This window comes from Myotis brandtii, unplaced genomic scaffold (assembly GCF_000412655.1).
Source record: "Myotis brandtii unplaced genomic scaffold, ASM41265v1 scaffold324, whole genome shotgun sequence".
NCBI classification, from domain to species: Eukaryota; Metazoa; Chordata; class Mammalia; order Chiroptera; family Vespertilionidae; genus Myotis; species Myotis brandtii.
This window is the reverse complement of record NW_005362439.1, coordinates 3,866,123-3,887,894: the sequence shown is the minus strand read 5'-3', so window position 1 is coordinate 3,887,894 and position 21,772 is coordinate 3,866,123. Positions and strand designations below refer to the sequence as shown.

Sequence of the window (21,772 nt, the reverse complement as noted above, 5' to 3'; positions counted from 1 at the left end):
TCCCAGAGGCGCCATCTCTGCTGCAGAGGGCGGCGCGGCGGCCTGGAGCGCCAACGTCCGCCCTGTGTGTGGGATTCCTCGCGGGGTGGACGTGAGAGTATGAGTTTCCGCGTCCGAGGCTGGGTGACTGGGGACCTGGCCTTTTCTGCACGTCATCTGCGTTTCCTTTCGCTTTTGTGGAAACCGAGACTCTTTAGAAGTGAGCGAGCCCTTTTCATTATGTCAGCCAAAGCTTCGGGAACCCCCAAATTGGCAGGTATCACCACCCCAAAATTTCTGAAGTGAGACTTTTGGGTAGCCCAAGTGTTTGTGTGTTTCTCCCGGGACTGGTACTTGTCTGACCGCCACGCTGGACACCTGAAACTACTACAACATAATATGGAATGCAAACTGTAATTTTTTTTAAAAAAAAATATTTTTTTATTTAAAACAAGAGTAATTCGATAGCTCTAATCCAGGGACCAGACCCCGGAGAAGCTACGATCGTTTCAGATGTTTTAAAAAAAAAACCAACACGCTGGGTAGCTTGTGCGAAAGCAAACGCTATGGCTGTGCTTGTTGTAAAGGCTTTGTAGTAGCCTAGAGCACATTTAGAGAGAGAGAAAGAGAGTTTATTTCAGATGTAATTTGATTTTTTTTTTTATAATGTTCAGGTTCCTAATGTTAAAGTCACGAGACGGAAGATTCTAGCTGTGCTTGTTTATTACCTCCCGAATTATTTGGGTCAGTGATGGATTGTACACTGTTTTTAAAAAGATGGAATCTGGACTTGAACGGTCAAGTCAGAGATTGGTTTTGTCACCTGTAGTGTTTTCTCTGGTCCATCGAATGACTGCAGCTCTCTTGTGTTCGTTTTCCAAATCCAGATGAACAGGAAGTGGTGGTGGAGGTTCCCAGAGTTCAGAATCCTCCAAAACCAGTCATGACCACCAGACTGACCGCTGTGAAAGCAACAGGTATAGATTTTTTTTTTTACATTTTTTTCTATAATATATTTCATAAGGATCAAATTGGATTTGTTTATTGAGTGTTTTGTTGACAGCTTCAGTGTTGGCTAATTTATATTTCTCCCCCCAAAATGGGAATTTTAAATCTATTTGTGAGAGTTTGTTAGTATATGTACACTGCAACCAATGTAAAATTTGTTGCTGTTTAATCTGTATCCAAAATACACTACTTTTTCTTCTAATGCCATTTTGTAATGAGTTTTCTGGCTTCCCCACCTGGCTTTAGGGAACACCATCGATTTCTGTTTCTTTTCTAACACATTGCTTTGATTAGTACCTACCAAATGTTTGTGGAGCTGAAATTGCATTAAGGAATATTTGCAGCAGTGGTTTTGTAGACAAATTTGAGTTCCGATCTTCACTTCAGCATTCATTCTGAGAAATCAGGATCTCATTCACCTGTAGAGTGGATCTTAAGCTCTATGTTATTTTGATGATTACATTGAAAAGTTTATATAAAGTTTTGACAGGGAAGTATCAAAAAATGTTAGTTTTATATATAAATAGATTGAAAGATTAAAATATTTTGATACTAAATATTCTATTAATTGGCAATAATTTTATTCTTTTAAGTGTGGTGTACTTTTTGTACTATATGACACCTGAAATCCTGAAATAATAGATGCTTGTTCCCTCCTCCTCCCATTTGTCACTTAAAAAAAGAAGAAAACCCGGTGTGGGTTAGAAAAGCTAAAACTTGGTTCTGAGAGAAATTTCCAAACTAGAAAATACCATTTTGTATTTGTAAAGTACACATATTATTTCATTTGAGTCTAAGAATCATGTAAGATAGAATTTCAGTGTTTCTAGGAGAAATTTCCTTAATTGCTATGTCAGCACTTCAGGCCTTTATATGCCTTATGAACAGAAATGTTTTCATTTTGTCCAACATCATCGTACAAGGTAATATATCAGTTCATTCAGTTTTTAAAGTTTGGCTCAGTGGATAGTGTCGCCCGAGGATTGAAGGGTGCCGGATTCGATTCTGGTCAAGGGCACATACGCATACCTTGGTTTCAGGCTCGTTCCCCGCATCCCTGTCTGGGGTCATGCAGAGGTAACCAGTCAAGGTGTCTCTCATACCAGTGTTTCTCTCTCTCCCCACTTCTCTGAAAAAGCAGTGGGTAAAATATTCTCAGGTGAGGATTAGCAACAACCACAAAATGAGTGTCAGAGGTCTCTGGACCCTCTGAAATTGCACACTCAAATGTGTGTTCCTGGGAGGAGGTGTATAGCTTTTATCATCTTGATTATTAATAGTTTCTGTGACTAAAAGGGTTAAAAACAACTATTCAGCAATGTTATGAGGAAATTATAATAGTTACTCAAAGTATAATGCAGTTACTGTTTGAAGCTTATCAAGAAAGTAAAAAATATAATCTAAGAAATTACAGCCAGATATAGTTAGTTCATTTGCAAATTGTGTGGCACCATACATTAAAGGTAAGCATATTGAAATTTGAGGAGTTAATATTCTTCTCAAAAAAATGCTGCTAAGGACTATGGCTCCAAAGAATAGCCTTGCTTCCTCTAGTTTCAAGTAGCAACAACATCCCAGTAGTAGTCTAGGACATGGTTCTGTGATACGCTATATGCTATTTTGACAGAGTATATGTACTCTGTGAGACACGGTTCTGTGAGACTTATTTTTCTAAGATTAATAATTTTGCAGAATATTGTGAATATTTTTTGTGTTCTAAACTTATTCCTGTTCTCATCAATGTATGGATTAAATTTTCAGAAATGTAATTAGAATTTACATACATTTCATTATTTGCCTTTATCTTGTTTTTATTCTGTTAACATTACTTTTTGTCCCCATAGCACTGTTCCATGTAATACTGTAATGATCTGATTAATCATAAAACAATACTGCATCTGGTACTGTGCTGTAGTTTGATTTGCTAGTCCCCTATTTAAGAGCATTTGAGTTGTTAAACAGCTTTTAGTTATTTAAGTAAGGCTGTTAGAAAATGTGCAAAAATTTTTTTTAAATTCTTTCTTGGGGGTTATATCCTCAAAGATTAGAATAACTAAAAGAAACTTGTAGTAGCTCTTAGTACATGTTACCAGATTGTTCTTAAAATATATTGAATCAATTTAATGTATGGTGTCTCTAACAATATTAAGTATGCCTCTTCCCCCAAATACCAAGTTTAATTTACTTTGCTATTTAATAGTAATTATATTATTAGGAGCTTAGAAGAGGTTTGATGTATGTGCTATGGAATGTTCTTAGGTGAAGAAAAAAGGAATAAATAGGTGGAGCCTTGGCGAAACCTATTGCCTGTGAGACCCATTCATTCCAAGCTTGGGGAATTTCGTAATTGAAATTTCACACAACTCACCTGGTTTGGAACCTTTTATCAAAGAGTATATGAAGCTTTAAAGACAGTGACCTGAGTGATTAGATCTATGATTGTTTCTAAACTAAGAAGTGTTTTTATGTAAAAATACAAATTTTCCATCTTCCTCCTTCCCTCAAAAAACCATCAACGCTGAGTGCTAACGGGCAGAATTTGTCCATACAGAAATGTCTACTTCTGTAGCTGTACCCTTACAAGGCTATTCCATACTCTTGTTAGGAAAATTGTCTGGTATACCCCAAAACCATGAAAAATGGAAGTATTTGGTAACACTGTCAAATGTCTCCTTCACATTCTAATCAGTTTAAAGTAGTATTTTGGAAATTAATGTATAGTGTAAGAACTTACCTATGTACTAAAACAAGATTTATGTGATTAAAGCATTGAATATGAACTCTTCTTGTATGATAAGTGAAACAGTTTGTGTTTACTTTTATGTGAACCCATGAATTCGTTTATGAAATTACGACAAAGAAATCTCATAAGTGTACAAATTAGCCGGCCTTAATTATTTACACATTCTGTAGTGTAGTTGTTATACTCAAGCTCACTTGGGCACAGAGTCTTACCTACTTTTGCCCACCCCTGTATGTGTTCGCTTAGTTTGTGAACACAGGTGATACAAAGGAAATAGCATAGCAGCATTTCAGGGGCCGTACCTGGACTTGAGTTTGAGGAAGACATTGATCATTGGTGCTAGTGTTGTTGTTAGTTTTTTGTTTTGGGTCTAGCGTTTTGAAATCTGCTTTGTTTGAGAGAAAAATAATTGGAAAAGAACTTTGTTTTTAGTTTTGAAAATCTCTTTGTTTCATCTACTAAATCCCAATTGGTTTACTTGTTTGAGATGGATACATAAATCAACAAATATTAAAGTCAGGATATACGATATGCTATTTTGACAGAGTATAAAGTTGAATGCTTGAGCATGTATTTTGAGTAGGGTGTAAAGTAGCTGTGCAGATTGATTTTCTTAGCTCTAAATGCATAATGTAATTTCTGCCTCTCAGGTAGTTCATTGTTGGTTTATTTTAAGGTTTGTTCTAATCTGTAAGTAAACTAAATGTAAATTAAATGTTTAGTTGAAGAACCATGTTATATTTTTCCTTGGATGCTACATAGGACATATTAGCATTGTTATTACTAAAGTTCTTTACCTCTTTGTTTCTAGGAGGTTTATGCTTACTTGGTGCATATGCTGATAGTGATGATGAAGAGAATGATGTTTTGGAAAAACCAGCACAATCTAAAGAAGCGAATGGAAATCAGTCAACTGATATTGATAGTACATTGGCCAACTTCCTAGCGGTTAGTGGTGCTTTTGTTTGGGTTTTTAACTTATTGGAACCACTTTGGGGACTTAGATCTCACTGGTTAGCATACTTGTCAATCTGTCTCTCCCTCTCACTTCTCCCCTTTTATCTGTCTTCCTTAGTCCCTCCCCATCTCTTTATATTATCTTATTTTTTTATTTTTTTTATTTTCACCTGAGGGTATTTTTCCATTGATTTTTAGAAAGAGGGTAAGAAAGAGGGAAAGATAGAGAGAAACATCGATGTGAGAGAAACACATCAATTGGTTGCCTCCTGTGGTGCCCCTACCAGGGCCTGGACCAGGGAGGAACCTGCAACCTAGGTACATGCCCTTGACTGGAATCAAACCCAAGACCCTCCTGTCCACAGGCCGATGCTCTATCCACTGAGCCAAACTGGCTAGGGCTCTTCGTATTATCTTTTTGTTAAGGTTGTAAAAAAAAAAATGGATAATAGAAAGGTTTGGAGAAATTGTTTAATTAGAATATGAGGATTTTGATTTGAGAAGCTAAGAACTGAGCATGTAGGATTTTTTTTAAGGGTGATAGTCATTTTCTGGTTTTGATGTGATTAATGCATTTGTTACTATTTTCTTTCTAAAGGAGATTGATGCAATAACAGCTCCTCAGCCTGCTGCTTCTACAGGAGCTTCTGCTCCACCTCCAACTCCACCTCGCCCAGAGCCAAAGGAATCAGCAGCATCTGCCCTTTCTTCCACTACTTCGAATGGAACAGACTCAACGCAGACATCAGGGTGGCAGTATGACACTCAGTGTTCACTGGCAGGAGGTAGCTTGATCCTTTTTATTTTATTTTTATTTATTAATATATCTCTTGAGCCCTAACTGGTTTGGCTCAGTGGATAGAGCGTAGGCCTGCAGACTGAAGGGTCCTAGGTTCGATTCCGGTCAAGGGCATGTACCTTAGTTGTGAGCACATCCCCAGTGGGGAGTGTGCAGGAGGCAGCTGATCGATGTTTCTAATTCTCTATCCCTCTCCCTTCCTCTCTGTAAAAAACCAATAAAATATATATATATATATTGATTTTTTCAAAGAGGAAGGGACAGGGAAAGAGAGAAACATCAATGATGAGAGAGAATCATTCATTGGCTGCCGTCTGCACACCCCCTATTGGGATGAAGCCCAAAACCCAGGCATGTGCCCTTGACAAGAATTGAACCTGGGACCTTTCAGTTTGCAAGCTGATGCTCTGCCTACTGAGCCAACCTGGCTAGGGCTGATTTTATTTTTTTATATATATATGTTGTTGTTTTTTTGAGAGTATGTTTATTAAAACTAAGTACAGTGAAACAAGGAAGGGCTTAGGGAGGGTACACCAATCCTTTGATTTTTAAAGAAGTCTAAAGAGCAATCATAAAAGGTGTTCTAGGCATTGAGATTCCAAAAGATGAGCACCCAAGTGCTTTAGCCCCAGACTAGGATTCTGCCTTTTAAATGTAGTATTTTGAAAAATAAGTAGGATAGGGTAGTTACCTCTGAGAATTACTAGAACACATTTTTTATTTTTTGAAAGATAATTGCTTGCCCCCTTTTTAAAAAATATATATTTTTATTGATTTCAGTGAGGAAGGGAGAGGGAGGGAGGGAGAGAGATAGAAACATGTGCCTTGACCAGAATCAAACCTAGGATCCTTCAGTCCGCACTGACACTCTATCCACTGAGCAAAACCAACTAGGGCAATTGCTTGCCCTTTTAACCAGTAGCAGATTTTGCCAAGTGAATGATTGAAATCATTATTTTAAAAAGTCTTTTGGGGTTCAGAATATGTTTTTGCGCTATCAAACTGCTTTTTTAAAACATGTGCCAAGATGATGGGGTGTGGGGAGTTGCCTCCCAGGAGACATTTGACATGTCTAGAGACAGTTTTGGTTGTCACAACAGGAGGTGGGGGGAGTGTTACTGCATCTAGTGGGTAGAGGCCAGGATGCTGCCAAACACTACATAGGACTGCCTCCCGACACCCACCAACAGAGAACTATCATGTCCTAGTGCTAAGGCTGAGAAATCCTGTGTTAGATTGTTATGGCTTTAGAGGTGACTTGGGTTATAAGTCAGAATTGTGGAGTAATTTGTGCTTCTTAAAATTGGTTTTATTTTCTTATAGTTGAGATTGAGATGGGAGATTGGCAAGAAGTTTGGGATGAGAACACAGGATGCTATTATTATTGGAATACACAAACAAATGAAGTGACATGGGAATTACCCCAGTATCTTGCCACCCAGGTACAGGGATTACAACATTACCAACCCAGGTAGGAATACCTTGAAAAAGAAATTACCTAGAAGGAAATTTAAGTCTTTATCTTTTAATGATAATTGCCTCTTTTTTTTCTTTTAAGTTCAGTAACAGGTACTGAAACTAATTTTGTGGTAAATACAGACATGTATAACAAGGAGAAAAATATTTCTGTTGCCAGTAGTAAAAGTGGACCAGTCATAGCCAAGCGAGAAGTTAAAAAGGTCAGTGTTACAACTTACCTCATTTACATATTTTCAAATCTAAAGATTTTTTAAAAATTTTTTTAGAGGAAGGGAGAGGAATAGAGAGATAGAAACATTGGTGAGAGAGGAGCATCATCCATTGGCTGCCCCCTGCATGCCCCCTACTGGGGATCAAGCTTGCTACATGGGCATGTGCCCTGACTGGGAATAGAACTGGTGACCTCTTGGTTCCAGATTGGATGCTCAACTGCTGAGCCATGCCAGCTGGGCCATATCTAAAGAATTTGAATGTTACTGTGGCACAGGTATAGAAGACTTCTGTTAATATATACTAGAGGCCCAGTGCACGAATTCGTGTGAGGGTGGGGTCTGGCCGCCCAGCCCCAATCGGGGCAGATCGGGGCTGGGCCTGTTGGGAGGAGGAGATGGCAGGAGGTTGGCCGGCCAGCCGGCCCACCCCGATCGGGGCCAATCAGGGCCAGGCCAGCTGTGGTAAGGGGCCATGGGCGATTGGATGGTGAGCCCTGCCCCCAGTTGGGGTTAGGGGGCCGATTGGGAGCGGGGCCAGCCATGGGGAGGGGTTGTGAGCAGTGGGCCAGCCGGCCCTGCCCCTGAATGGGGTGGGGGTGCTGGGCAGAGAGGGGCTGCAGGAGATTGGGGTGGGGGCAATCCGGGGCAGGATGGCCAGGGGGAGGGGCTATGGAAAGTTGGCTGGCTGGCCCTGCCCCTATTAAGGTGGGGTGGCAATCAGGGGCAGGGCTGGCCAGGGGGGAGTGGCTGCAGGCTGATCAGGGTGGTGGAGGCCCATTGGGGGCGTGGCCGGCCAGAGGGAGGGGCTGCAAGAGGTTGGCTGGCCAGCCCCACCCCCTATTGGGGTGGGGGGTGTGATCAGGGGTGGGGTGGCCAGAGGGAGGGGCTGCAGGGGGTTGGCCACCCAGCCCCACCCTCTATTGGGGTTGTGGGGGGGTGTAATCAGGGGCGGGCTGGCCAGGGGGAGGGGCTGTGGGCCTACCGTGGTGAGGCTGGCTGATTGGGGGTGGGGCTGGTATGGGGGAGTGGGAGGGAGCATTTGGCCGGCCACCCCTCTCTTGATCAGGGTGGGAGAGTCCAGCTGGCAGGGGGGAGGGGCTGCAAGGTTGGCCGGCCGGCCCCACCCCTTGATTGGGCCACAGTGGGCGTCATAGCGACTGGTCGTTATGGCTGTTAAGGTTACTGGCATTTTATATATATAGATATACTAGAGGCACAGTGCACGGATTCATGCATCAGTGGGGTCCCTCAGCCTGGCTTGCGGGGATTGGGCCAAAACCAGCTCTCTGACATCCTCCGAGGGGTCCCAAATTGCAAGAGGGCGCAGGCCAGGCGTCCCCACCGCTTTGTGAGCACCAGGCCTCCGACATCTTCCAATGGGTCTGGGGTGCGGGTGAAGCAGATTCAGGGCCAACAGTGCCCCAGCAGCAACTTAACACATAGCCGATTCCACGAGGCATAAGGCTCCCTCCTCTATTGGTCAAAGTGCCTTCCCCCTGATGGTCATTGCATGTCATAGCTACCGGGTGAATGGTCAGACAGTCACTTGGGCTTTTATATAGATATTTCAGAGAGGGGAGAGAGATAGGAACATCAGTGATGAGAATCATTGATCGGCTACCTTCTGCAACCCAGGCATGTGCCCTGACCAGGAATCAAACCATGACCTCCTGGTTCATAGGTCGATGTTCAACCACTGGAGCAACACCGGCCAGGCCTTCTGTTAGTATTTTACAACACAGATGTGTAATAAGATAAATCCTGTTTCTTAAAATTTTACTTAATCTGTTTCTGTTTATTATGTGGTATTTATGGGAGTTAAACAAGTTCAGTGATTCTTTTGGAGCTTTAGGGTACCATAGAGGCTCCTTGGGTCATTTTCAAAGATATGGGAGCAGCCAATAGCCATAGCCTCAGTTCCCCTTCTTCACTTCAGAATAGTTTTATTTTGGGATTCCACATAAGTATAGTTGCCAATACAATATTGTATTAGTTTCAGGTGTACAACATAGTGATTCAACAATTATACACCTTACAACATGATCAACACAATAAGTTTATTAAACATCTGTCATCGTACAAAGTTATTACAATATTATTGACTATATTCCTCATGCTGTATCTTGTGTCCCTTTGACTTATTTATATTTGAGGGTTTATACCTCTTATTCTCCTTTACTCCCTACACTAGCCCCCCTTGCAACGATCAGTTCTCTGTATTTCCGAATCTGTTTTTTTCTTTTAATTTCACGTAAGTGAAATCAGATAGTATTTGTCCTCTGACTTATTTCACTTAGCCATCCATGTCACAAATGACAAGATTTCCTTTCTTTTTATGGCTAAGTAATATTCCATTTTATATGTATACTGCATGTTTATTCGTCTATCGATAGACACCTAAATTTCTCCCATATCATTGTTACTGTAAATAATGCTGCAGTGAACATTGGAGTGCATATATCTTCTTGGATTATCATTTTTATTTTTTTCAGTTAAATACCCAGAACTAGGATTGTTGGGCTGTATGGTAGTTTGATTTTAATCTTTTGACAAGCCTCAATGCTATTTTCCATAGTGACTACTAATTTACTATGCCATCAACATGTATCAGGGTTCCCTTCTCTTTACATCCTTGCCAACACTTGTTGATTGTTGATTTTTTTAAAAAAGTTTGTTTTGTTTTTTTATTTTTAGAGACAGAGGAAGGGAGAGGGAGAGAGAGAAAAACATCCATGAGAGGGCAAAACATCAGTTGGCTGCTTCCTGCACACCTGCCTTTCAGTGCACAGGATGATGCCCCAACCAACTGAGCCACACCAGACAGGGTTTTGTTGATTTTTTGATAATAGCCATTCTTTTTTAAAATAAAGTGATCAGTTACCTTAATTAAAACTAGTGAAATGAGCATTTCTGTAGCCTCATCAATAAGAAAAGTATGTTGTATTTTGCAGAGTGTGTGAGTTGAAATTTAATTTGTCTTGAATTTTTAAATAATGGAGTAGGGGGGTGTCCAGAAATTACTTTTGGAATAATTTAATATTTGCAACTCCAGGAGGGAGGTAAAGTAAATATCCCAGTGGAGGAAATAGACACTTTAAATATAATCACACATTTCATTTTAGAAATGTTTTTGCTTTCCTTTAAATCACCTTTATAGAATAAATGTGAGGTTATCTCACCATAGAGAAGAGAAAGGTGAATAGTTATACAGTCATGTGTTGAGCTGACAAAACTTTGACCTTCCTGAAATCTACTTGTGCTTCTTATTAGTTTGTTTTTTGACATAGGGAGAATGGGGGAAGGATATGTTTTGAGTTCCACCCACAACTAGGTTCTAGTTCAGGTTGCCTTCCTAAATAGCAATCTTTCCATTATGCACATGTAAGGAAAATGATACAAACATACTAATCTGTTGGAAGTTGGTTTTCAATAATCAATGACTGAAAAATGCAGTCATTTTTTTTACATGAACAATTATATACAGGTGAGATTTATTTGAAAAGTGAAATTATTTTATTCTTTATAGGAAGTAAATGAAGGAATTCAAGCTCTCTCAAATAGTGAGGAAGAGAGAAAAGGGGTGGCAGCAGCACTGCTTGCTCCTTTATTGCCTGAGGGAATAAAAGAGGAGGAAGAGAGATGGAGAAGAAAAGTAATTTGTAAAGAAGTAGAGCCAGTCTCAGAAGTGAAAGAAACAAGTACAACAGAAGAAACAGCAGCAATAGTAAAGCCACAGGAAACTGTATTGGACAATATGGAAGACCCTTCTCAGGAGGATCTTTGCAGTGTTGTTCAATCTGGAGAAAGTGAGGAGGAGGAACAAGATACCCTTGAACTGGAGCTCGTTTTGGAAAGGAAAAAAGTAAGCTTTGAAATTTTAACTAATGTACATTTTCTTCCCTCAGTACTATCATACTCTGGGGTCATTGGGCATAAATTATAGCACACTTACTGGGATTTTGTTTTTCTTATCTTTTCATCTAGGTATGTTTAAGCTTATGCAATAGAAACTTGAATTGTGGAATTGTAGTTGTTTTGGTCCCTGACGATGTTTTTTTGGTAGTTGACAACCAATAAAGACTGACATTGTCCTGATTTAAGAATAGATACAGTGAATAAAATATATTTTATTTAGCTTCTTAACAAATAAGCATTACAAATTCTTGTGATTAACTTTTTTTTAACCCAACAAAGTACAAGTTGGTGTCTGCTTATCAGCCATGGCATATCATGTTTTGATGTTAAATGGACTTTGTAAGAACAGAAGAATTACAAGGAACCTATAATTTCATGTGCTTTTCTTTAAAAGGGGAAAAAGCACCATCTTTTCTGCCCTGATTTTCTTTGAACAGTTTCATCTACTGCTACCTTGGATGAAGGAAAATCATAACGTGTTATAACAGTAATATCTCCTTGACATTAAAAAGAGAGATTAGCAAAGTTAAGCTTTGTCTGTTTTGTACACGTATTGCAAATTTTGTCTATTAGTGGATCTCTAGAACCTATCTCCTTCAAATCCATATTTGACTATAATCATGAGTCAGCATTTATTGAGTAACAATTGAATATGGAATATGGTATGTGCCCTTAAATGTTCAATACATTTTTGGGAAAATGCAACAGGATGTGCCCTTGACCGGAATCGAACCTGGAACTCTTCAGTCTGCAGGCTGATGCTCTATCCATCGAGCCAAACTAGCCAAGGCAAGCCATGTTTTTAAGTGAAAAAAATTATGTTGCCTAACAATCTATAAGGCTAATCTCATCTCATCCATACAGTAATATGTTCATGTATACATAACTTCAAAAGTAAAAGGTCTAGAATATATATGTAGATAAAGGAGAATGGATGACCTTAGGGGTATGGAACGAGAATAGAGAAAAGATGAAGGGGGTCTTTTAGAATTCTACTTTACGTTCTTCTATATTGTTGAAAAAAATGTATTAAGAAATGCTTCCTGTCCTCGAAGGATTTAAATTCAGAAAAAATGTATTAAGAAATGCTTCCTGTCCTCGAAGGATTTAAATTCAGAAAACACATGGCTACTCACAGACATTTTAATGTTACTAACAGTTAATGACACTAACTTTATTTTCATGTTCTTTGTAGGCAGAGTTGCGAGCCTTGGAGGAAGGAGATGGTAGTGTGTCAGGGTCTAGTCCATGTTCTGATATCAGCCAGCCAGCATCACAAGATGGAATGCGTAGACTTATGTCTAAAAAAGGAAAATGGAAGATGTTTGTTCGAGCTACCAGTCCAGAATCTACCAGCCGGAGTTCTAGCAAAACTGGACGGGAGACTCCAGAAAATGGAGAAACTGGTAATTCGTGCTTTACATTAAACTTTAAAGATGAAAGATGTGGAAGGAAATTCCTTCATTTCCCTTTTTTGTTCCCTCTTCCACAAAAAAGGGGACAGCACTTTACCCTTTTACAGAAATGCTGGGAAGGAAGCTTCCTTCCACTTCTCTCAACCTTTTCCTGTCCACTAATGGAAGAGTTAAGATTCTGAAAGGATGGCATCTGTTCAGTTATGTATTCACTACTGATTGGAGGTTACTTCTCCCTCAGAAACAGAAAAACAAGATTGGCTCTTCTTTCTCCTTTCTTACTCTTGCCACACTAATTTTTTTTCTTTTTTGTTAATCCTCATCCGAGGATATTTTTTCCATTGATATTTAGAGAGAGTGGAAGGGAGGGGGTGACACACAGAGAGAGAAACATCAATGTGAGAGAGACCACACCGATTGGTTGCCCCCTACCACACGCCCCAACCAAACTGGGGATTAAGCCTGCAACTGAGGTATGTGCCCTTGACTGGAATCTAACCTGCAACCCTTCAGTCCTCGGGCCAACGCTTTAACCACTGAGAAAGTCCGCTAGGGACACAATAATTCTTATCTGTGTAAGACCATGGGCTCTCCTTACTTGGTTCACTATTTCCAGTTGGTAAGCAGGGCAAATTTTGACCACTTCTAGCAAGTTTCCCAGCCTCTGGTTGGCTGTGTAGATACGTTTGTTGCTGTCATTAGGACTCAAGTTATCTTCATTCACAGTAATATAGAAGAGATCCTGCTGCATTTTCCCAATCTGTTATCAGAACTAATGCTTTTATCTCCATTTGGCCTTAATTTTGTAGTGGAAAGTTAGCAATAAGATTTGACTACCAAACCTTAATAGAGTATACCTAGCAGAAGAAGATACCTTATAGGTTATGGCTAAAAAAGCAACAAATGAACAAAAACAGATAAATGAAAACATCTTTGTTTGATTTTTTTTCTTTTCAATCAACAATATAGAAGAACGTAAAGTAGAATTCTAAAAGACCCCCTTCATCTTTTCTCTATTCTCGTTCCATACCCCTAAGGTCATCCATTCTCCTTTATCTACATATATATTCTAGACCTTTTACATTTGAAGTTATGTATACATGAACATATTACTGTATGGATGAGATGAGATTAGCCTTATAGATTGTTAGGCAACATAACAGCAGGTGTGGCTCACTAGTTACGAGCCAGGAGGTCATGGCTCAATTCCCGGTTATGGGCTCGATCTCCAGTAGGGGGCATGCAGGAGGCAGCCAATCAATGATTCTCTCTCATCATTGATCTTTCTCTCCCTCTTCCTTCCTCTCTGAAATCAATAAAAATACATTTTTTTAAAAAACAACAAAACATGGCTTGAAAATCTTTGTTTTTAAACACAAAGTGGTATGGATATCTCTTTTTATATATATATATATACTTTTATTGATTTCAGAGAGGGAGAGAGAGATAGAAACATCAGTGATGAGAGAGAATCATTGATAGGCTGCCTCCTGCACAAGCCGGCAACCAGACATGTGCCCCAACTGGGAATTGAAACATGATCTCCTGGTTTGGAGGTTGGTGCTCAATCACGCAGCCACACCAGCCAAGCTGGATGTCTTTTTTACATTTAACTCTTCCCCCGTTGATGGACAGTTTTTAGAAGTTTATGTTTTTATTAATTTAAGAGAGAGAGAAACATCAGTGATGAGAGAGAATCAGACATTGATCTGCCTCCCGTGTGCCCACACTGGGGATCAAGCCCACAACCTGGGCATATGCCCTGGCCAGAATCAAACCTTGACCTAGTTCATAGGTTGATGCTCAACCGCAGCCATGCCAGCCAGGCTCAAATTCGATTATTTTTTTTAAAAAGTGGTTCTCATGACTGAAAAAATTACATTTTATATGGGGATTAGTTGTTAAGCAGGTGTTTTGAAGCAAGCCTAACAAAGAGTTCATATTTGTTATTTATTTTTTAATCCTCCGCTAAGGATATGTTTTTTATTGATTTTTAGAGATCAAGGGAGGGAGGGAGGGAGAGAGAAACATTGATGTTGCCTCCCATATACACCCCAACTGGGATCTAACCTGCAACCTTTGTGCCCTGACTAGGAATCGAACCAGCTATCTTTTGGTGTATAGATGACACTCGAACCAACTGAACCACACTGGCCAGGGCTAAATTTTTTTTCTTTTTAATTGATTTTAGAGAGAGAAACATTGGTTTGTTGACCCACTTATTTATGCATTCATTGGTTGCTCCTTTTATGTGCTCTGACTGGGATTGAACCCCCAACCTTGGTGTATTGGTATGATGTTCTAACCAACTGATGTACCTGGCCAGGGCTTGAGTTCTTATCCTTTACTCCAAGATGGTGGTAAACCTGTTCTTTTGGAGATTCCCGTTACTAACAGAATCAGCACCAACCAGAAGAGTAGGTTGGTCCAATACAGATTGTCTTCAGGTCTTAGCTAGTTCAGAAATGAAGTTATTAGGTAGTTTAAAATGCTGCTCTGATTTTGAAAGCCTTTTGGCCAGCAGGTGTGGCTCACTAGTTACGAGCCAGGAGGTCATGGCTCAATTCCCGGTTATGGGCTCGATCTCCAGTAGGGGGCATGCAGGAGGCAGCCAATCAAAGATTCTCTCTCATCATTGATGTTTCTCTCTCTCCCTCTCCCTTCCTCTCTGAAATCAATAAAACTTTTTTAAATAAAAAGAAAGTCTTTTTTTTTTTTTTTTTTCAGAACTCACTTGATAACCCTCAGATATTCTGAGTTTGATATCTAGCTTTTGTAAGTAAGTGAATTTGTGGTATTCTGAAAGAGATGATTAGAAAAGATTAATAAAGGAGAAAGGGAAAGCAGAAACTACAGAGTAATGATGTAAACAAATAGGCCCATTTTAAGAAAGGTGATTATGAGGGATAATGTTTTTTGGATTGATAAATCGTTAGGGCTTTTTTTGTTGTTAATCCTAACCCAAGGATATTTTTCCCAATGATTTTTTTAGAGAGTGTGGAAGGGAGGGAGAGAGAGTGAAACATAGATGTAGGAGAGACACATCAATTGGTTGCCTCCCTCACTCGCCCCAGCTGGAGCCAGGGATGAAACCTACAACCCAGGTATGTGTCCTTGACCCGGAATCAAACCCATGACCCTTCAGTGCACGGGCTGACACTCCAGGCACTGAGCCAAACTGGCCAAGGCATTAGGGCTTCTTTAACAAGAAAGAAACACGAGCAACAGAGAGAATTTGTAACCTTTTTCAGATCTCTCTTCTACAGGAGTAAGAAAATGTTTATGGGGCTCTATCAGTATTGTCCCTTAGAATTAATTTTATGTGTTTTTTTTGTTGTGGCTTCTTTTTGCAGCAATTGGTGCTGAAAATTCAGAAAAAATAGATGAGCATTCAGACAAAGAAATGGAAGTAGAAGAATCTTCAGAGAAGAATAAATTACAAACAGCACCTAAAGTAGAAGAAGAACAGGATTTAAAAGTATGTATACATATTCCTTAATGTAACTTGACAAATATTTTTAAATTAGCTAACCATTAAATTTCTATTAGCAAGTAGTAAAAGTAATCTTTATCTCCAAATCTAAATTATTTACTTAGGTGAAAAGGTCATATTTAAGACTGAAGTAAGGAATTATAAGACTGATTTTATGTAGATAAATTATCTAATAATAAATCCTTATTACTTTCTTACAAGAAACCTCCTTTAGAAAGCAATAGCTTATCAAATACAGTGGAACCTCAGTTCTTGAGCTTAATCCATTCTGGAAGGCATCTCGAGAAGCAATTTGTTGGAAAGCCAAATCATTTTTTTCCCATTAGAGATAATATAAGTTGAGCCTGACTGGCATGGCTCAGTGGGGTCATTGAGTTAATCCATTCCAAACCCCCAAATGATTCTGTTTTAACCTTTCTTATATATAGTACATATCTGATGTACTGTTTAATCTATAAATAAACATTTGTTTTCTTAAATATATCGATACCTCTACCTACTCACCTTAAACGAATCACTTTTAGCATTTGGTCCAGGGATCTCTTTCAAGTCATCATGCAGCATCTTGAACTTGTTCATATATCACTGCCTCCAAAATGGCTTGTCACTGGCTGCTTTTCCTTTATCCAAATCAACAACAGTTTTTCTACCTCTTCAATTGTCTATGATCACACCCTTAAAAGCATTAGCACTCATGATGGCCTCTTTATGTTTTAAAATTGTGCTAATGGTTAATTTGCAAGCAATAAAAGCATTCTCTCCTTTGTTGATTGTCTGAGACGCTTTTTGTCATTCTGAGTTACCAGCTTGAAAAGTTTGTAACTTTGGTTCAACAACCAAGGTATTTGTTCTGTGAACAACTTGGCCAAGAACACCCAAATTATTTTTATTGATTTCGGAGAGGAAAGGAGAGGGAGAGAGATAGAAACATCAGTGATGAGAGGGAATCATTGATTAGCTGCCTCCTGCATGCCTCCTACTGAGAATTAAGCCTGAAACCCAGGCATGTGCCCTGATGGAATCTAACTGACCTAGCACAACCCCTGAGCCACACCAGCCAGGATGTAAAGGCTTCTCTAGTTTGGAAGTACTAAAGAGATTAAAAGTCATAAATTTAATTTCTGCATGAAATACATGTCCTTACACAAAGTCAAATTTTCTTCCAATGTCATTTTTTTTTTTCTATGACATGGGATGATTTTTTTTTAATTTCTTTATTGATTAAGTTATTACATATGTGTTCTTATCCCCACATTACCCCCTTGTCCCCCCCACTCATGCCCTCACCCCCCTGGTGTCTGTGTCCACTGGTTAGGCCTATATGCATGCATATAAGTCCTTTGGTTGGTGTCATTTCTAATAGGAGAATTGGCCTATATTAAGTATGTGGCTATTTAGAGTTGGTTTGTTGGGAAAAACAGTTAGCATATTCTTTTGACTTAAAGAGTTTATCTAATTACTAGCTAGTGTACAACCATGTAGAAGGGACTGGGAGAATCAATATTTTTCAGTTTGTGACCAGTTTGAATGTTTAACCTTGATGCATATTTAACTGCTAACCCAGGAAATAAAACTGTATTAGCCAAAACAAAATATAATTATTAAGATGAGTACTGAGAGTTTGTATATAATGTCCCTAACACAATGGATAAATGATAGTATGAACAATACCGAGAGTTACATCATTTCAGATCTGTTTTCAACTGTTGAATTCCATGTTGTGTTAGAGTAGGTACATATTTAATTTCTCTAAACCTTCTGTCATTATTCTTCATTTTATTGGAGTTACGTTGCTATAAATTATAAACTTATCTTCTGCATAACTATTTGGATGCAGCTACTTGAGACCCATATTTTTAGTGTCTATAATAAATACCAGATTTTATTTAATACAGAAAATATTGCTGATTCCATTTTTATTTTAACTTTTTTTCTTTCCTGCATTACAGTTTCAGATTGGAGAACTAGCAAATACCCTGATGAGTAAATTTGAATTTTTAGGCATTAATAGACAGTCCATCTCCAACTTTCATGTACTGCTCTTACAGACTGAGGTAATTAGCCATTTTTGGTATAGTCAATGTTTAAATGAAATGCTACAAGTGAAGAATCTGTCTTGTTTATGTTTTAATCCTGAATTTGAATGTTTAACCTTGATGCATATTTAACTGCTAACCCAGGAAATAAAACTGTATTAGCCAAAACAAAATATAATTATTAAGATGAGTACTGAGAGTTTGTATATAATGTCCTTAGAACTGGACCTTTGGTTAATAACATTGCTAAACTGAATGAACTATCTATCCAAAATTATTGGGGAACCAATCTTCATATAATCTAAAGGGGGAAACCAAAACTGCTTCTCATTTTCACAGGACAGGAGAGTTAGCAGTGTAAAAATATACTGGGGTCCAATCTCATTTTTCAGGAAACTGCAGACAAACAATATTATTTAGGTAATTAAGATGGGATTTTTGTTGTTGTTCCTCTTTGGTTTACTCCTGCCACGGTATAGTAATACAGTCACGAACTAGAAAACTCATGAACTTCTTATCTCTGTCTCCTGAAATAATAGTAAGTCTTTAACACTTATTGCTGTTTGTTGATTTTAGACTCGGATTGCAGACTGGCGGGAAGGTGCTCTTAATGGAAACTACCTTAAACGAAAACTTCAGGATGCAGCAGAACAACTAAAACAGTATGAAATAAACGCCACTCCTAAAGGCTGGTCCTGCCACTGGGACAGGTACGCACTCTTCTCCCCTTTTCACCTTTCACCTTTGACATCTCAGACATGATTTGTGATCACCACCACCTTGACAACATGACAGCCTGTCTGGAGACTGAGAGCAGCTGCAGTTAGCGGTGCTTGGCAGGCAAAGCACCACAAGCGATCACAGAGTTTGCGCCAGCCACGTGTTGGAGAAACACAAATCAATGTTCAAAGTGTTCCATGTAACGGATTTTTTTCCAAGATTGGACAAGCTGGTTCACTCTCCAGAGTGTTGCACGGAGTAGGGCGGGCTTGGGGGTTAAGCGCATGCGAGAGCTCTGTGCGCTTTACAGGACCTCTGGAAGCAACTACTCCTGATTAACCTCGGTGAAGTTAAGGAAAGCTTCGTGGCTGAAGATGTGAATGAAGAACAAGATTACTATCTTCTGCCAGCAGGTCAGATGAAAACATTTCTTTTTATATTTGGCTTTTCTTGATTTTTTTTTTTTCGTTATTTGAAATCTTTGCTCTTTTATTTTTCAGCTCCCAGATACTCTCCCTCTCTTTAGCTTTCACTGTGTTTGGTATCAAGAATATGAAATGTGAATTCCACGGTCCAAGAGGGGAAGAGTCACCTTTCGCAAACTTCGTTGTTCTCTTCTTTGGAAGGGAAATTAGTGTTCTAGGAAATTGAGTCCCTCTGTTAATGACACTTGAAATCCTGAAAAGCATTGGCAAAAAAAAAAAAAGATCTGAATATGAGAGGTGTTTTCTAAGTCATCTGTTGGAGTTGAGAGGGCTCAGGGCTGTATTCACAGAGCTGCTGGCAGTGCAAATAGCTTTGAATTTCCTTGGTTCTTCATCCTCAAATGTCAAAGCTCTTTGTTGCCTTTGTGAATAGCAGTCCATTAAGAAGAGGTTCGTCCCTGTGAGAGCAGACTGCTGTCCTGGGACAGGACCAAATGGAAGTGTCTTTGTTGGAGAATGGGTCTTAAGACATGTGTTTTTCTTTCTTGTAATTTAGGGATCATAGACGATATTTCTATGTAAACGAACATTCGGGCGAGTCTCAGTGGGAGTTCCCAGATGGTGAGGAGGAGGAGGAAGAAAGCCAAGCACAAGAAAGTAAAGACGAGACTCTTCCTAAACAGACCTTGAAAGACAAAACTGGCACTGATTCAAATTCTACAGCACCCTCTGAGAATTCCACAGGTGGGACAATTTGCCCTGTACTAATTGGAGAGAAATTATTTTAGAAAAAAGACTTGTATTGAGATCATTAAAAAAGGAAATAATTTTTTTTTAAAAAAGAAATAATTTAGATCATAACAGATTTTTAATTAAAAACTAGTGGCTTGACCTAAAAAAAAAATTGAAGAAGTTAGACTGAAGAAAACAAAGACAGTGACTGATTGGAAATCAGCATACCATTGATAAAAAAATGAAATGATGAGCCAGTGTATTTTGATTTTAAAATGCTGTCCCATAACCACTCTCATGTCACAGACAAGCTGTGGATTTCCAATAACGGAATGCTAATTATTGCTAAGGGACTAGATTGTTGAATTGTTAATATCTATGTGGAGTAATGTGAGATTTGTTCCACCTTTCTGTAGAACTAGTATAACCTCATTTTTCAGCTCCACTTATAAAAAGTCCTATAAGAAGTGTGGTTGTTACAAATCATAATGATCTGATGAAATGCTATGAAATTAGGACCATACTTGTTCAGAGAAACAAAATAATTTATCATTGCAAATAGTCAACAACATTCTTCTATAAAATAATCAGAATGGCTTAACACATTTAAAGTACTGTCAGAGCTCTTCACTTTAGTTAGATACAGAAGTCCTCACTTAACTCTTCGATAGTTTCTGTTACTTTAAGGAAAACAATGTATAATGAAATCAGTTTTACCATAGGCTAATTGATTAAACGAGTTAACTTCTTATGTCATCTCATTGACGTTATAACAAAATGACGTAATTCGAGGACCTGTACATTAAAAGGGGGAGTGAGGCTTCCATAGTTCCTTAGTTACTCTGAGAATCTGATAGCTCTTCTAAGAGTCGTGGCTTAATTTCCACGTTACGGAAGATAATACATATTTTTTTCCCTTAAAGTCCATCTTGAAATGACAAAAATAAGTGAATAATGAAGTATAATCAAGACTGATAAACCTTTTGCTCTAAAAAACTGGTAACTATTTGTTAAAATGATGGCATATGAAGGCAAGAGACAAAAGTGGCTTCTAAAGTAATAAACCTTTGAAGATAAAAAGATACGGAATTGGTTGGAAAATTAGGGAGTAAAAAGCTGAATTCTTTTGTCCTCTGCTTATCAAAAAGATGCTTTGTACTGCCTAATCTCAGTAGAAAAATTCTGATGATGTAGCAAATGAAACTAGTCATGATTTTAATTTCTTAAATAGTCTAGGAATTGTTATCAGATTGCTCTAAATAAAAAGCCACATATCACTGCAGTGATAATTTTATAACAGCAAAAGGGTGGTTTTATTCTGCCTTATTTTTCATAGAAATACATTTTCTCAAGTTATGGGATATTTTACTATCATTTTACTTTTACTTTTCCCATTCTTTTGGTAGCAGTGATAGTTTATCAGGGGTCCTCAAACTACGGCCCACGGGCCACATGCGGCCCCCCGAAAACATTTATCCAGCCCGCCGGGTGTTTTTGCCGCCGCTGCCTGTCCTGCTTAGCAGCCGACTCGTCCCGGGCCCTCAGTGCGCATGTGTGGAATGTCTGAGGGACAGTGAACTGGCCCCCTGTTTAAAAAGTTTGAGGACCTCTGGTTTAGATAGATAGACAGACAGACAGAGTCTAATAAGTTGGTTTTATTGTTAGCTTTTTTTTTGTAGTTAGTGAACGTAAGAGGCGTAGTGATGGTTCTGGGTAGGTGATTCCACTCCTGACCACTGTCTGATGTCCCTTTTTTGTATGTTCCAAAGCTGGATAGTCTAAAATGACCACCTTAGAATTAAGTAATAAGTTATTTTCTCTGTGTTTTTTTTTTTGTGACACAACTAGTTGGAAGACCT

At 38.9% G+C, this 21,772-nt stretch overlaps 1 protein-coding gene across 1 annotated transcript in view; it reads left to right on the top strand.

Moving 5' to 3' along the window:
* Nucleotides 1-21,772, top strand: part of FNBP4 (formin binding protein 4) — a 35,376-nt gene that overhangs the window by 519 nt on the left and 13,085 nt on the right. The window contains 11 exon segments of the mRNA XM_005870867.2: nucleotides 839-956; nucleotides 4,542-4,678; nucleotides 5,286-5,472; nucleotides 6,810-6,957; nucleotides 7,045-7,165; nucleotides 10,704-11,039; nucleotides 12,288-12,498; nucleotides 15,861-15,985; nucleotides 17,950-18,054; nucleotides 18,613-18,746; nucleotides 19,738-19,925. Of these exon segments, the coding sequence (XP_005870929.1) occupies nucleotides 839-956; nucleotides 4,542-4,678; nucleotides 5,286-5,472; nucleotides 6,810-6,957; nucleotides 7,045-7,165; nucleotides 10,704-11,039; nucleotides 12,288-12,498; nucleotides 15,861-15,985; nucleotides 17,950-18,054; nucleotides 18,613-18,746; nucleotides 19,738-19,925 (1,810 nt within the window).